This window comes from Danio aesculapii, chromosome 18 (genome assembly GCF_903798145.1).
Source record: "Danio aesculapii chromosome 18, fDanAes4.1, whole genome shotgun sequence".
Lineage (NCBI taxonomy): Eukaryota > Metazoa > Chordata > Actinopteri > Cypriniformes > Danionidae > Danio > Danio aesculapii.
The window spans coordinates 8,525,815-8,543,520 of NC_079452.1; the positions used below are offsets into that span (position 1 = coordinate 8,525,815).

At 36.2% G+C, this 17,706-nt stretch overlaps 1 protein-coding gene across 3 annotated transcripts in view; it reads right to left on the reverse strand.

Annotated features, from left to right (window-relative positions):
• The window catches only part of dmxl2 (Dmx-like 2), a 141,763-nt gene that overhangs the window by 11,699 nt on the left and 112,358 nt on the right, over positions 1-17,706 (reverse strand). For 2 of the 3 annotated variants that reach the window (XM_056478914.1, XM_056478912.1), the window contains 7 exons: positions 15,074-15,159; positions 14,783-14,984; positions 13,906-14,023; positions 9,822-9,887; positions 9,185-9,271; positions 1,476-1,597; positions 1,252-1,390 (listed from right to left, as the gene is read on the reverse strand). In XM_056478914.1, the coding sequence (XP_056334889.1) occupies positions 1,252-1,390; positions 1,476-1,597; positions 9,185-9,271; positions 9,822-9,887; positions 13,906-14,023; positions 14,783-14,984; positions 15,074-15,159 (820 nt within the window). The remainder of the gene's footprint in view (positions 1-1,251; positions 1,391-1,475; positions 1,598-9,184; positions 9,272-9,821; positions 9,888-13,905; positions 14,024-14,782; positions 14,985-15,073; positions 15,160-17,706) is intronic. The other variant, XM_056478915.1, reaches the window with a different exon arrangement.

Below are 17,706 nucleotides of genomic sequence, written 5' to 3' on the forward strand. Positions count from 1 at the left end.
ATTGACCATTTAAAAATGAGTATATAGTGTCACACCATAGAACACGGTTTTCAGTGACAAAATGTATCACAAAAATGTAATGACAAAATAAATCACAAAATATGTTTTCAGAAATACATGGATGAACATTTTTCCAATTTATTAAAATAGCCACCTGTAAAACTAGGCGTGAGGTATTTATTTTTGTGATTTTTCCATTTTCTTTTTCATTTGTAAGAGCTGTAAGTTATCGAACTATGCTTGAGACAGCCAAACCATGGGGCAGTTAAAAAAATGAGGTCCATCGAAGACAAAGAGATGTTTAAACATTTACTGCATTTTAAACTATGACAATACTAATTAAATCCTTTTTGTCATGTGTGAAAGTAAAACATCAACGTCATGTCAACAACAGGTTTAAGTAAAATGTTAATATTTGCTACAGTATATTCTAAAAACATCTGATAACATTTTTTTTCAAAATACATGAATACAGTTGAAGTCAGAATTATTAGTCCCCTTGAATTATTAGCCCTCCTATTTATTTTTTCCCCCAATTTCTGTTTAACGGATAGATTTTTTCAACACATTTATAAACATAATAGTTTTAACAATTCATTTCTAATAACTGATTTATTTTAACTTTGCCATGATGGCAGTAAATAATATTTTACTAGATATTTTTCAAGACACTTTTACACTTCTACAGCTTAAAGTGACATTAAAAGGCTTAACTAGATTAATTAGGTTAACTAGGGGGGTTAGGGTAATTAGGCAAGTTATTGTACAATGATGGTTTGTTCTGTAGACTATTGAGAAAAATTAACTTAAAGGGGCTAATAATTTTGACCTGAAATGGTGTTTAAAAAATTAAGAAATGCTTTTATTCTAGCCAAAATAAAAACAAATACAAATTTTCCAGAAGAAAAATTATTATCAGACATACTGTTAATAATAATAATTTTGACTTATTATTGACTTATTATTTTGATAATGTTTTCTATAAATGAATACTAATATGGGAAAATTGCATCTTGGCAAAACATGACATCTGAAAACATGTCATCTATAGTATTTACACTCTAAATGACAACATTTGATTATAAATGCAAAAGAAATGACATCAGAACAAAACAAGATTTATCTGTTTATCTATTCACTTACCTATTGACTATCTGAACATTATATAACATCTTTATAAAAACCCAAAGTATATAGAACTGTTTTCCCATTTCTCATTTGTCGCATCGTAATGCAATCTGATGAACATACCACACTGGCTCCCATGCTGGTCTGCCCGGTGCCCAGCCAGGGCATGGAGGAGGACGCTGCCATCTGTTGGGGGGCAAATGGACCAGTGCTGGCCTGGGCGATGTTGGTGTGAGATGAGCGGTAGTCAACATCATCAGAGCTACACAGATAAAACAAGATGCTCATAACAGTCGCTTCACATCTGTGAGCTGAATGATTCAAACACACACAGACAGGTGACAAACCTTCGGGACTCCTTATCAAAGTCCTCTCCGATCCAAGTGTACGGCTGAGCTGCGACCAGTGTAGACACGTCCACTTCCTGGACATCATGAGTGGACGCCAGCACTATTTCATTAGTGTTAGCCTGAGAGAAACAACAGAAAAACACAAGTTGAAAGGAACGTCCACTTTGTGTGCTATACAAGCAAAATCGAAAGTATAAAATAAGCAAATCAGACTATTCTAAAAAACACAAACACATGAACTTAGTACACTTCATTGAACATGTACACATAGACATCACCTACATGCTATATAACTGCAGGTTAACTATGCTTATATGTACAGTTGTAGTCAGAATTATTAGCCCCCCCCCCCCTGAATTATTAGCCCCCCCCCCCCCCCCCCCCCCCCCCCTGAATTATTAGCCCGCGTTTATTTATTTTTTCCCCATTTTCTGTTTAACAGAGAAGATGAACACATTTCTAACCATAATAGCTTTATTAACTCATTTTTAATAACTAATTGTGACATTTAAAGACTTAACTAGGTTAATTAGGTTAACTAGGCAGGTTAGGGTAATTAGGCAAGTTATTTTATAGCAGTGGTTTGTTCTGTAGACTATCGAGAAAAAATTAGCTTAAAGGGGCTAATAATTCTGAATAAAGCGGTTTAAAAACTGCTTTTATTCCAGCTGAAATAAATCAAGTAAGACTTTCTCCAGAAGAAAAAAAATATTATCAGACATACTGTGAAAATTTCCCTGCTCTGTTAAACATCATTTGGGAAATATTTAAAAAAGAAAAAAAAAAAAAATCACAGGGGGGCTAATAATTATGACTTCAACTGTATATAATAACTTTACTGTTAAAAGCTATTAGTTGCTAGTTAATTAGTTAAAATTCTTAGTAACTAATAAAGTTATAGTAACTGATAACTTTAAAGGGGAAATGAAGCACTCAGTCAAGTTTACATTATTTTGTACACTGGATTCCAATTTAATTGTAATATTTATAGCAAACTTGATTATTGTAACCATTTAGCAGAAAATGACATGTTTCACTATAGATTGTAGGGTGCTGCCATCTTGGAATGTCGCTGTGTCTGACGTCACAGGGTTGGTTCCGATCCCTCAGCTCAACAGATACAGTGGAAGTAAAGGACTGAACACAGAGACTGCACAGCCTAATTTAACCGTGAAGTTGTGAACGTGGAGCTGGTGCAAATACAAGCATCAGATATGTGTCTAATATAAAAATGTATATATTTATTCCATTTTTCTTTTTTCCACTTTTAATTACTGATCATTTGATGCGCTTTGGTCCACTCTCTGTATTATGCTGCCTGACTGCCTGTCTGGGTTTCAGCAATGTTAGTAATGGACTGAACATGAAGACTGGACAGCCTAATTTAACCCAATGCATGAAGTTGTGGATGTGCACTGCAGAGCTGGTCCAAATACAACATATACAAGCATTTAAGTGTCTTCAGTTATGTAAAGTTTCTTTTGTTAATGCCTTTTGTTTGATGCGCTTTTATTCACTCTCTCACGCTGCTCCAGCACTGCCTGATGAGGGGATTTACATTCAGACCAATGCAACAATTAAAATGATACATGACTTCATGCTTTACTAAGCCACGTCTTGTGGATTATGTCAAGACATATTCCCTCTTCAAGTCGACAACTCAATCTCTGAACATGTATGAAGGCAGTAAAAACCTGCCATGTGAAAAACCATGCTGATATTAGTTTGGTTTGAACAAGAGCAGAAGTGAGCAGCTGTAGTAGTGAAAAGTGAAAGTACCCGCCCCCAATACGTCTGTATCGGACCTGGTTGAAACCATGCTTGAAACCCAGACAGGCTGTCAGCTAGCGTAATACAGAGAGTGGACCAAAGCACATCAAATGATCGGTAATTAAAAAGGGTAAACATTTTGTATAAATATATATATATATATAGTTATATTAGACACTAGTCTTGGGCGGTATCCAAATTTTGATACCATCAAACCTTCTCCCTATCTCGGTATACGGTATTACCGTGCATAATAAAAAAATTATGACACAAGAATCAGACAGCGTCAGCAAACTGTTGGCTTGTGCCTAAACCATTTAGAAACTGAATACTGTATATGCAACCTCTTTTTCGAGACCAGGTCACTTGGTGCGCGACTCGCCATCTTTCCCCACCTCTCTCTGTCTCCTCCATGCTGCTCCGTGATTGCCAACCATGCATACACATTTTTAGGCATTAAATAAAATAGATCAAATAGAGCCCAAGACCTAGATCTAAAATCTACAATAAAACACGCCGTTTTCTGCTAAATGGTTACATTAATCAAGTTTGTTATATATATTTTTCATCAAAGTGGAAATTAATTTATAAAATAACGTTAACTTGACTGAGTGCTTCATTTCCCCTTTAACTGATTTTGATTGTAATGCAATAGTGTGCACCTTTTGTAAAGCTGCTTTGAAACAATAATAATAACAATAATAAAAACAATAAACTTGACTGAAAATAACATGAGACAAATAAAAATAAATGAAAGATTAAAACTGAAACCTGGTGGCATCGTGGCTCAGTGGTTAGCACTGTCGCCTTACAGCAAGAAGGTCGCTGGTTTAAGTCCCAGCTAGGCCAGCTGGCATATCTGTTTGGAGTTTGCATGTTCTCCCAGTGTTGCCGTGGGTTTCCTCCCCCACAGTCCAAAGGCATGCGTATAGGTGAACTGAATAAACTAAAGTGTATGAGAGTGTGTGTGAATGTGAGCGTGTATGGGTGTTTCCCAATACTGGATTGTGGTTGGAATAGCATCAGCTGCATTAAACATATGCTGGAATAGTTGCCAGTTCATTGCGCTGTGGCGACCACTGAAATAGAGACTAAGCTGAAGGAAAATGAATAAATGAATGACTAAAACTGAAACCCATTAATGTACAGCCCATTATTTACCACCATTTTCCAATTAAAAAATGTTTTTAAAAAATTATCATTAATTATGTTATTTTGTACAAATATTAATGTTTTCAGTCACTGAAGAATGTTAGTATGAATAAAAAAATGATACACTTAATTTCATTGAAGAAAAGAAAAAAGACTTGGGAATAGGAAAAAAATACAGATGCCACATCTTATGGATATTTTTACAAATGTGGAAACGTAAAGAAACTGAATACAAAAACAACATATGGCTTAATCAAAATTGCGGAGGCACAAATCTTTAGCAACCATAGAACAGAGAAGTACACTGTAAAAAAAACATGGTTCCATACCATTCATTCATGTTGTTCCAACACAAATCGATCAAGTTAACTTAACAAATTAAAGGGGACTAAACATAAAGCACGTACGTTTTCCCCCCAAAATCTCAAGAATTGTGTTGTTTCAGCTCATTTTAAATAAGTACTTTGAACAAGCAGCAAAATATATTTTTTGAGTGAATATGTGTGTTTGATGTTCTGCAAATGATTTTGTAATATTATTTGTAGCATATAGCAAGATAATTCAAAATGTGTTAGTTGAGGAATATCATATGTTGAATTTCATCATTTGCAGACAGAAAAAAACAAAAGCGGCATAGAATGTCAAGTAGGTATCATTGCAGCTCAGAGACCTCCAAGTGGAAGGGATTATACTGCAAGTAGGCTGGGTGACCTCCAAGTGGGAGGGACTTAAACCACCTTAAAACCACCTCGGATTTAGGTGGTGTAGGTGGAGCAGATATTAATATAACACAACAGGTTACTGTGAGGTGGGTTTATGGTTGGGGTAGGTGTAGATGTTGATAAAACACAGGTTACTGTGAGGTTGAGTTTAGGGTTGAGGTAGGTGTAGATGTTGATAAAACACAACAGGTTACGGTAAATTTGGGTTTAGGGTTGAGGTAGGTGTAGACGTTGATAAACACAACAGGTTACTGTGAGGTTGCGTTTAGGGTTGGGGTAGGTGTGGACTATGATAAAACACAACAGGTTACAGTGAGGTTGAGTTTAGGGTTGAGGTAGGTGTAGGTGTAGGTGTAGACAATAATAAAACACAACAGGTTACTGTGAGGTTGGGTTTAGGGTTAGGGTAGGTGTAGATGTTGATAAAACACAACAGGTTACTGTGAGGTTGGGTTTAGGGTTGGGGTAGGTGTAGGTGTAGACGTTGATAAACACAACAGGTTACTGTGAGGTTGAGTTTAGGGTTGGGGTAGGTGTAGACGTTGATAAAACACAACAGGTTACTGTGAGGTTGGGTTTATGGTTGGGGTAGGTGTAGGTGTAGCCGTTGATAAAACACAACAGGTTACTGTGAGGTTGGGTTTAGGGTTAGGGTAGGTATAGGTGTATATGTTGATAAAACACAACAGGTTACTGTGAGGTTGAGTTCAGGGTTGGGGTAGGTGTAGACGTTGATAAAACATAACAGGTTACTGTGAGGTTGGGTTTATGGTTGGGGTAGGTGTAGGTGTAGACGTTGATAAAACACAACAGGTTACTGTGAGGTTGAGTTTAGGGTTGGGGTAGGTGTAGATGTTGATAAAACACAACAGGTTACTGTGAGGTTGGGTTTAGGGTTGGGGTAGGTATAGGTGTATACGTTGATAAAACACAACAGGTTACTGTGAGGTTGGGTTTATGGTTGGGGTAGGTGTAGGTGTAGACGTTGATAAAACACAACAGGTTACTGTGAGGTTGAGTTTAGGATTGGGGTAGGTGTAGACTTTGATAAAACACAACAGGTTACTGTGAGGTTGAGTTCAGGTTTGGGGTAGGTGTAGACGTTGATAAAACACAACAGGTTACTGTGAGGTTGGGTTTATGGTTGGGGTAGGTGTAGGTGTAGCCGTTGATAAAACACAACAGGTTACTGTGAGGTTGGGTTTAGGGTTGGGGTAGGTGTAGACGTTAATAAAACAACAGGTTTCTGTGAGGTTGGGTTTAGGGTTGGGGTAGGTATAGGTCTATACGTTGATAAAACACAACAGGTTACTGTGAGGTTGGGCTTAGGGTTGGGGTAGGTGTAGACCAGAGGTGGGAGTAAGTCACACGTGCAAGTCACAAGTAAGTCTCAAGTCATAACCTTCAAGTCTCAAGCAAGTCAAGTCAATTTTTGTCGGACTCAAGTCAAGTCAAGTCAAGTCAAGTCAAGTCAAGTCAAGTCAAGTCTGCTTATTTCAAGTCATGTCAAGTCAAGTCAAGTCGTAGCTTGGTCTACCAAGTCACTTTCAAGTCAGTCAAATTATATATATATATTCATACACATAAACTGTAATTTGAAATGACACATTTGGAATGTGTGTGCTTATTTCAAAGCCATTAAAATATCCTACTATTAATTAAACGAGACCCAAAATCATAAAACCAATCTTATAAGTGCACAATAATATTGAATCAAAATTATTGTTTTTTTCTTTTGTTACAAAAAACATTTTTGTATTAAAAGTAAAGATCACCTTTCTTAAAGACATTTTGTACATTTCAATAACTCCAACAAAAAAGTTTTGATTAGTAATATGCAGAATAAACTCTAAAAGCAATTTTGAACCTTTACATTCCAGATATTATATATATATATATATATATATATATATATATATATATATATATATATATATATATATATATATATATATATATATATATATATATATATATATATATATCCCATTTCACACATACGTTACAGACAGATTTGGAGATCCATATGGTCTGAAATGGTTTCTTGTTTTGCCTAACTTAATTCTTCTTTTTAAAAAAATGTTTCAGGGAAAAATGATGCATGCGAGTAAAAAAATCTGGAATATTTAACAGATTGATAAAACGCATACGATTAACGAACAACAGCTTTAGAAAGCAAAAACCGAATCCCAGACATTTTAGGACATTTAAGGACATTTGGAAAGCCGGCCGGACGAATTTGTTAAGAGCCAAAAAGACACGTCTCTGTGGGTCTGCAGTGCAGGGGTGCTGACCGGTTAGTTCACGCACGCACAGAACGAAACAAGTAAACGAGAGAGGATTTTTTACTACATCAATCATGGATGTTTGGTTATATTAGGCGGATACAACATAGTGTAGAAGAATTATAATAATAGTAAAAAAAAACATGTTACTAAATATACTTGGGCGGCCGTTATACTAGGCGGCCCGCCCAAGTAGAGTCCAAATGAATTGTTGTAATGAATCTAATGACTCTTTTTAAGTGGTTCTTCTTAATGAACCGATTGATTCTATTAAAATGATTTGCATTACAAATAAACACTAATCCACAAATTACGTAAAGTCACCTACTTTTTAAATTGCCTGGCACTCCCTCTTACATGAAAAAAAAACTATATCCCAAGTTATCCACTTAAAAAATCATCAACTCGAGTCTGGAATCGGTTGCAGTGCTTTATTCGGAATAGTACAAAGAACCTATGTTTCGGACCGATCTGAGAAGCGATGAGCTGTTAATACTGCGCATGCTTGACTTAGAACTTTCGGTTTTGTTTTGTTGTTAAATGCACAATATAAAACAAACGGTTAAGCATTTGACAAAAACAAGTTATTTTGAGACATTTACCTCAAGTCCAATTCAAGTCATGACAGTTAGGTCCAAGTCAAGTCGAGTCTTTTTTGGATATGTCAAGTCTCAAGTCCTAAATTTTGTGACACAAGTCTGACTCGAGTCAAGTCATGTGACTCGAGTCCCCCATCTCTGGTGTAGACGTTGATAAAACACAACAGGTTACTGCGAGGTTGGGTTTAGGGTTGGGGTAGGTGTAGACATTCATATAGCACAATATTGGACTCCGTGTGATGTACAAGACATTGAACAAATAAAAACTCCCAGATTTGTAGAGCCCACTTGGAGCTCGAAGGCCCACCCACTTGGAGCTCAAGTCCCAAGCAATTGGAGCTGGTTCCGACCTCCTTTTAGCAACATCAGTTTTTTAAATGTCCCATGAAGTGCTTTGAAATGTGCATTTTTTAAATTCGATGTTTGACGTAATCTCAACTGAAAAATTAAGAGAGGGTGGAACATAGTAGCTCCTCCTCTTAAAAAAAAACAGCCAATCGCATTTTATTTTTATCACAGCTCTGTCAATGAGAGTGGTTGAGATCAAGCGCATCAAATAAAAAGTAAATGAGGAGCATATTTAAAGGGGGCGGGGCATGTCAGATACTAGAGAGCATTTGATAGGTCAAGATTTGATGAAAAACATCAATGAAAAAAAACGTTGATCCATTTAGGCGGAAGTGACAAACTTAGGATGTTTAAATCAGTTTTATATTTCTAAACACAAATTTTGATTTATGGCAAATGATGATAATTGATATGCTATTTCTCTGTGAAATAATGTTTGAAATATGAAGGCAAATAGTCCTTATGTGGTTAATCATGGAATAATGAAATTGTGAGATTAATGATAATGAGATTGTTGTTTGATCATCGAGTGGCCGTCTAACTAATGACGCAGTGTAATTGACTATGGAATAAAAGGGTGGAGTGTATCACACACTGAGGAAGGCATGCCGAAACATTTGTTTTTAAATCACCCAAAGAATGTAAAAAGAAAAAAGAAAAAAGAAAAACAGTACCAAGCAATTACTAGATGAGCGAATCATTACCTTTTTGAATGAACACAAATTTTGTCACTGTTTTGGAAGACACTAACCTATAGATATCCTTAAATCTAACATCCCAAAAAAATTATGTTGATTTCACGGCTCTTTAAAAGTTAGAAATGGTCTAACCTTGTTAATGGCAAATGCCATGATGATGTCTGATTCCTTGTGGATGATTTTAGCTTTTCCTCCTGGGTAACCCATATCAGCCTCCACCTGTAAAACAACATGCACAAACACACATTCATTAGTTGATGTACTGATGTTTTTGAAATCATCTCACAATCACAACCACAAACACACGCACGCACGCACGCACGCACGCACGCACGCACGCACGCACGCACGCACGCACGCACGCACGCACGCACGCACGCACGCACGCACACACACACACACACACACACACACACACACAGCAGTAGCAGGAAGTTGGCTGACATGCAGTCGAGACCATGTACACACCTCCCCAGAGGACAAAACAAGAATTAATCGCTGTTATTTGCTTGACCTTCTAAACAAGGTGTCTGAAGCGGTTCCGTCTGATTGGTTAACCGCTTTTAGTGCTGTCGGCGGTTAGTGAGGAAGAGCAGTGCCGAGCCAGACGAGTTAGGGGACGTGAGGAAAGAGAAGGACATATGTGTGTGTGTGTGTATGTGTGTGTGTGTGTGTGTGTATGATGTCACAGCAGGTTAACAGAGGACAGAGGCCCAAAGCTTTGAGAGGGTTTCACAGAGAAGACGAGTCCCATTTTGTGTCTCAGTACCTTGCTGGTTTTGCGAGCTCCAGTAACGTAGTTTTGTATGAGGTGGTCCACATGATCATCTAAAGGCTACATAATACACACCACAACACACGCACACACATTAACAAACACCAACGTCACAAAACACATGCACGAGTGACAAACAGATGGAGAAAAAAAATACAAATGAAACAAAGAGCAAAATGAATCTCATCTGAGCTCAGAAAGAGAGAGATGGTCTTGAGATTACATGCATATTCCCTTCAGCATCTGTGTACTTACCCTTAACATTTACTACTTTCAATATTCATTGATTATTCATTGATTATACAGCTGTGTCTCACCAGACCAGGTCAATTTGTTACAATTTTTGGCTTTGGAATTTTACTTAAACAACAACAACAACAACAACAAAAGACTGTTGTTTTTAATTATTGTCTGTTGTGACTGCCACCTTAGGCAACAGAATAGGGAAATTAATTTTAGCATGAATACACAACTGTTGTAATCTCTCAGATTATTAAACAATAATTCAACTTAATTGTAAATGACTCATGTTTAATGTGTTGATTAAGTGACTCATGACCAGGGCAGACAGAATCTGCAGACATTTTTTGCTATTTCTGCAGAGAATTTTGTAAAAAATTTGCGGATTTATGCAGAATGATTTCAGGAGTACCATAACTAAAAAAATGATTATTTAATATTTACAATGCAAATCCAATTATAGTAGATCTACTTATTTAGTAAACAAAGTAAGTCTCTCATATAATATATCTACTAAAAGACAGAAAATATTACTTTACAATCTGTTTTGTAAATAAATCATATGAACATTTTAATATTACTATTATCATATCACCATATTAGTGATATAATAAACAATATTAGCGAAATTAATTTAAAATACATGGTAAATACATAGAATCAGCGGATTCGCAGATTCCATGCGGGCCTACTCATGACTCTGTACAGAAAATTCCACGTACTGTATCAGTCACAGCAGGTAGTGCATTTTGGAAAACACTAATTATATTTTGTTAAGTCATTGCAGTCTCAGATAGGCTTTTCGACATGATCGTTTCAACTGCTAATCCATGTTTACAAATAAAACATTATTTCACGCTATACTAAAGTATTGTATACTATACTAAAGCATTTCTGTCATTTTATTTAGTCGGTTAATGGATTTATGGCAAAGAAAAGGTATTTGCAAATAAGTAAAATGAGTTTTAAAAAAAGATTTAACACAATCCATGTTATACATTAAATTAAATTTTTCTACGATTCTACGATTTTGTCCATGTTTTCAGCATTGTGGAAACCATAGGGCTCTGTGTACTACTGACAATGGATCTTTTTTTTGTCCATTTTGCTTATGTGTCCATATCCTAACATTGGTTCCACCTCCTAATTAAACTACACTAGCTCCACTACTTGTCTTACTTTTGTATCGTCCCCCTCCTCTCTTTAATTACCTCCTCCCATTCTGTACTTAAAAAAGCCCTGTTTTGACATCTACCCCAGGTGGTTTGAAGATGTTGCAATGATTGCATCATCAGATTCAGTGCTCTTATTAGTTCCTGGGTGACACTCATCATAAGAAAAGAAAACTGCTTAAAAACTTCTGACACAGCCAGAATTTCATCAGAGGGAAAATTTGATTGCAAAGGCCATTAATCTGCTATCAGTGAATGTGTGTTAATTAAATGGGAATCTTTTAGAATTTCCAAAATTTCTTTCAGATGAAAAAAATAATGGTCGAAATAAGATAGAGTGGGCTGAGCTTAACTTCATGTGCTAACTACACATGACAAGACACACAAAAAAATGCATCATTTCCATGTTTAAAGGAGTTTTTGACCATCCGCGATGTACAATATTTCTATTTGAGAAACTGTTTCTATTTCTGCAACGTCGCGTCTGAACAACAGCCCAAACTATGACAATGATCACCTAAGGTGCTGATTATGTGCTTTTATTCATTGTTAAATGCTCCAACGTGAGTTTGAAACCCATTTTAGGTGACATTTATAGCCATACTGAAACAGGGTATGTACAGGAATTATGGAGGTCAATTTAATACCTTTTATGGCCTTTTTTTTTTTCAAATACTTTCCATACATTAAGACCTCATTGCCAGTTTTATTCAGTTACATCAGTGACTACATTTACATTGACATCAGCAATTGAATTATTTGCCTTAATCTGAATAAAACAATAATATGATTAAGATGTTTACATGAGTTGCTTTTTGAATGTTCCTTTCATGATCCCATTTTATATGTTACAGCACAGAATCTAATAAACGTTGTTGCATCACTACGCTATTCACATTTCCTCCGGAGTTTCATGTAATTTTGGGTGTTTCATTTTCAATTTGTAGACGTTAATGGCTGTTTGCCACTTTCACTTTCATTCAGGAACATTTCATTCATGCCCCCTGGTGACAAATGAGATACTGGATGACAGTATGAACTGCTGGAAGAGTGTTGTTTTAATGGAATTTGATATCGCACGGCATATAGGACAAAAACGCCCGCCCGCATTTTGCGATGCATGTGTCTGCTGTCCTTCACTGACTCGGTAGGTGCAGAGAATAGTGTCAAACATCTGTTTGCGTATAGACTAACCTGTCGCAAAATCAGATTAAGTCAGATTAAAGTAATCAAAAACCACTGTTTATATGGTAGACTCTTAATCAGAGTATTTTCTTAATCGTATTAAAATCTCATTATTGGTGTCCATGTAAACGTGCTCAGTGACTCTTTAACTTACATTTACTATATATTTATTGTAAGACAGCACAACTAAATGGTCTTAGTTATGCTCTGATTTTAATGGAAAAAAGGGCAAATTTACAGTCATTCACAACAGCATTTAAGGCTTTTTAATACTTTCTAAGTTCCTTAATTTATTCATTTATCAAATACTTTTTAAGACCATTTGGTCACCCTGTAAAAGCAAAGGCAGACAGTTTACCTCAGATATTCAAAATAAAACAACTAGTAAGCATTACGTTTGAAAATAAATGTTAGAACTGTGAATCAGTGCAAACCAACAACATCAGTCACTGAGCATGTAGTTTTAACAATGTTAAATTGGTTTCATTTGAATTAATTAGATTATAATCTTTACCATTTTATTTTTTATTATGCTGTGCTACCAGTGGAGTAAAGTAACTAATTACAAATACTCAAATTACTGTAATTGTAATTGAAAATACTGTAGTTTTTCTCAGCAATTGTAGTTTACTAAATTTGTACTTTTACTCTCCTTTGAGTCCATTTTTAGGGCTGTATCGGTACTTTCACTCCACTACTTTCCTTTCCTTTATTTTTTCTTGTCTATATGGATTTTAAAAAATCAGTCCTGTGATTCCTGTCTAATCAAATCGCACATAGAAAGTAAATCACATCATACTGAACAACCTCATGACGTTGGATTTTGGCTGCCATACCTGACGAATAAATGTCAGTATTTGTCGTCAATATGACGCTGGTTAAGATATTGGCTCGACATTGGATTTTAGTCACTTTCCAACACAACCTAAAATCAACCAAATATCAACGTCATTTGACGTCGTTATTAGACATTGAAATAATATTGTCCTTAGATGCTGGCTAGATATTAAAGTTTGGTCACCTGACATTGAACTAAATCTAACCTAATATTAACGTCTCATGATGTTGTGTGTCTGTTTGGCAATAATTAAGGCACTACAGAATGTTACGTTTGCACACATCCACAAAATATATGTAAACGCATCAGCTTTTTACAGCGTAATACTTACTACTACTACTCTTGAGTACTTTTAAAAGGGCTACTTTTCACTCATACTTTGAGTAATATTTACAACCGATACTTTTACTCTACTTGCACTACATTTTTAGACAAGTAATGGTACTTTTACTTGAGTATGATTTTTCAGTACTCTTTCCACCACTGTGTGCAACGGAATGGCTCTGGTATTTACTTTTTGTCTGTCATGTCTGGTGCAGAGAGCAAAATTGCCTCTCGCTGGTAACTTGCATTGCCCCTTTAAATCTCAGTCAGCCATAAGACCTGACCCATTTATTCTGTCAGCGTCTGCTTCTGTATTTACCTCACTCTGCTTCCTTTTCTTAGTGAAGATGTACCGAATCATAGTCTCCTGAAGCACTTCCTGTTTGACCAAGAAATGCCACAGACGGCGAGCAGGGAAAGACAGATGGTGCTTTGACCTGAGAAAAAAACAAGACATAATGGCACACATATTTATACTAGGCCTGAATTTTTGTTCTGTGGGATAGATTGTCACAGGAATTATTGTGAAACACATTATTATTGTAATTTTGAGATCATTTTATGCCACTGATTATATAATGATACAACAGCATAATAATGTGAATAGCTATAAACACTTTTAAGGAGAAAAAACATTCTGAAGTTATGTAGATTCTGTAATTTGATGTTAAATAAGTAAATGTCCTATTATAAATGTTGACACCGGTGAGGTACTATATAAATGTCCTTTTAAAACGTCTTTGTTTATTTGTGAAAATACAGTTGTAGTCAGAATTATTAGCACCTCGTGAATTTTTAGCCCACCCCTAATTATGTTGATTAATGTGACAGGCCTAATTTATATAATTCATTAATATGGTTGGGCAGCACGGTGGCGCAGTGGGTAGCACAATTGCCTCACAGCAAGAAGGTCGCTGGTTCGAGCCCCAGCTGGGTCAGTTGGCATTTCTGTGTGGAGTTTGCATGTTCTCCCTGTGTTCGTGTGGGAAAAACAGTCCAAAAACATGAGGAATAGGTGAATTGGGTAAGCTTAATAGTCTATAGTGTATGTGTGTGAATGAGTATGTATGCATATGGAAACATATGCCGGATAAGTTGGCGGTTCATTCCGCTGTAGTAAACCCAGATAAAGGGACTAAGCTGAAAAGAAAATGAATGAATGAATGGTTTAATTGCAATGCAGAGCAAGTACTCACTTGAACGGTGTGTTCTCTGGCTCCAGCATGGCTTTGTGTCGAAGTATAGCCGGCCCCCCACCTGCACTCAGGTCAGTGGGGTAGGTGTTAATATAGTTTGGTGGCGGGCCATCAAACTTGTTGATCTTTTCCAAGAGAAGCTGCTCCCAGTTTTCCAATGTCTTCAGCACAGCATTGGAGAGTGGAGACGTCACTGGTAACTCTAAGACAGGAGAGGTGGAGGAAATTGAAGCTCACTGCTTAATTTATCATGCTTGCATGTATTAATAGAGGTGAAGTTAGTAAATGCACCTGTAAAGTCCAGTCCAGCCAGGGGAAGGAATGTCTTGACATTGTGCAGGCCATGTTTGATCATCACTAGGCGGATCAGAGACCAACTAAAAGGGTCACAAACACACAGAAACATCACTTAATCAAAAATTAAATAATAATAAAAAAAAGGTTAAGAAACAATTTGTACATGCAATCAATGTGAAATAGCCTTTAAAATCTATAACCAAACAATCAAATCCTGAAAGCAGCTAAAAAAACGAGTCATAAATGTTTTTGATTCTTAAAAGAGTACCTGGAGATGTTGTTTGGTCCTCACACTGTTCATATTCAATAAACATCCATTAAACATCCATTTTTTGCTATTTTAAAACGTATGTTGCATATACGTATGATGCATATACGTGCATATGTAACATCTATTTTTATATATTTTAAATGTAAACACTTACATTTAATCAGTTAACAGACGCTTAAATATGTGATTTGCATATATTGGCATATAATCTGGCATCTCAGATTTCTATATGTGTGAGCGAGCGATTAGCTGATGTTTTCACTTTTGGCTTGATTGCTTGGCTCACAGGATTGAACTTTGGAGTTTAAAAATGTAGTTTTTTTTCAGTGTGTGTGTTTATCATGAATGTAATGTAAAAGTTTATATGAACAAGAAGAGAGTTGCTTTCTTTCTCCATAAATTAGATAAATATTCTCTCTGCCTGAAGTGTGTCACTTATGTGTGTCAGAAAAGTGAGCGATTAAATGCATAAATACATTGTTTGATTAACTCATACATAATTAATAACTACTTTTGTGACTTGGAGAATCTGTGAACCGTACATCTGGGGTCTCATTTATAAGCATGCCATATGCACAAAACAAAAGCAGAAACTTGCAAACGCCATTTCCCATGCATCTTATCATAAGATGCAAGTAATCTATAAGTTAATATTGACTTAATTGAACCTCTTAAAATTATCATATAAGCCATAATCATTAATAAATAAATTAAAAATTCTGGCGTACTCTTACTTTTAGGAAGGCTTCTTTAAATACCCCAAACCACCATATATGTACTACTATGTCCAACGCCATTTGAATCACAAGCAAATGAATTAATCTGGTATGCAAAAGCACTTCTCTAATGCCGTATGTTGACTTTAATCATGCAGACCTGTGAACCAGATATGGGCTAATAAAACAACATATAGAACAATTAATCCATTTAAGTTAATCCACTGAAAAAAAAAATCTTGTTTTGGCTATCTCCAATCAAGATCTGACCATTTGCTTCAGTGTTTGGAGCACCTGTCCTTCTCTGTGGACGTCAGTTTAATACAATACTCTAAACCACACCACTCTTACCGTTAGAGGAAGAATGTGGTGCAAAAATAAAGCCCAGCCCCCTACTCCATACTCAGTTGGTTTCAGTTGGAAGTACATCAACATACTGAAATAAAAGTCTTAGCAACTTCTAATTTTTAAAGGGGTAGTCCACAGTGTATTTTTAAGGATTGGTTGTGATTATAAGATGCAAAACAATGTGTGCTCATGCTTCACTTGTAGAAAATCACGCTATTTTTTCATATATCTTATTTTGATTATATACAGCGACTCAGCTAACATGAAAACAATCTAAAAAATATAAGTCATATTTCCTATTTCCTCTAAAAGGTCTGCCCTCAAGAGGCTCTGATTGGTCAGCTAACATAATGTGTTGGGATTTGCAGATTGGCTCCTCGTCATGCCCCTACAAGCATGTTTTAGCCAAAGTCCCTTTAAGGCAAGTCATTTCACTCGGCGGCCATCTTTAAAACTCCTCTGGGGCAGTATGCTCGGGCATTCTGGTTGAATGGGAAAACATCAAATTCTCCATAATTGCTTGCCAAGCTTATGATCGAATTTCATATTAAGAATCACCAATAAAATGAAACAACAACTGTCTCTTTAGTTTCATTTCTAAACATCCAAATCACACAAAATCTGCAGAAACCCACGTCTGGTCTGAGCCCCTCAGCGATCAATGATTGGCTCCTGTACTAGTAAGCGGGCCTTTTTCACCATATTGACAGTTACACTTTTCCCCATTTGAAAAGATACGAGGGACATGTCTTGTGTATTCTATAGTCTTTGTTTTAGCGCTGTGTAAACACTGTCAGTCAGAGCAGCTGTTAGAAGCGTTAGCTGCCTGAATCAGACAGAAAAATTAAGAGGACAGAAAGCAGCCTCACACCTGCTCTCTAAAATAAAATCTGACAAGTGTCTTTCACATATGTTCAGAATAAGTATGTTTAAGTAATATAAAACATTCTCATATCTTTTGCGAGCTTGTTACTTGTGATGTAGAATGCACAGAATGCTGCCGCTTAGAGAGACACTGCAGCGCTGCTGAAGATTGTTGCTGTTTACAGTGGTTTGACTGATAAATATGAATTTGTAGCTAAATTGCTAGTGTTTACATCCTTGCTACAACATACCATTAACGCTAGAAACTGTGCATGTAGTTGTTCAATTTTAACTAGGGTTGGGTATCGTTTGGGATTATTTCGATACCGGTACTAAATCGATACTTTTAAAATGGTACCGTGCCAAAACGGTGCCTGAACAGATACTTTTGAACCACAAAACTATGGTGGATGGTGGACTCTAGAAAA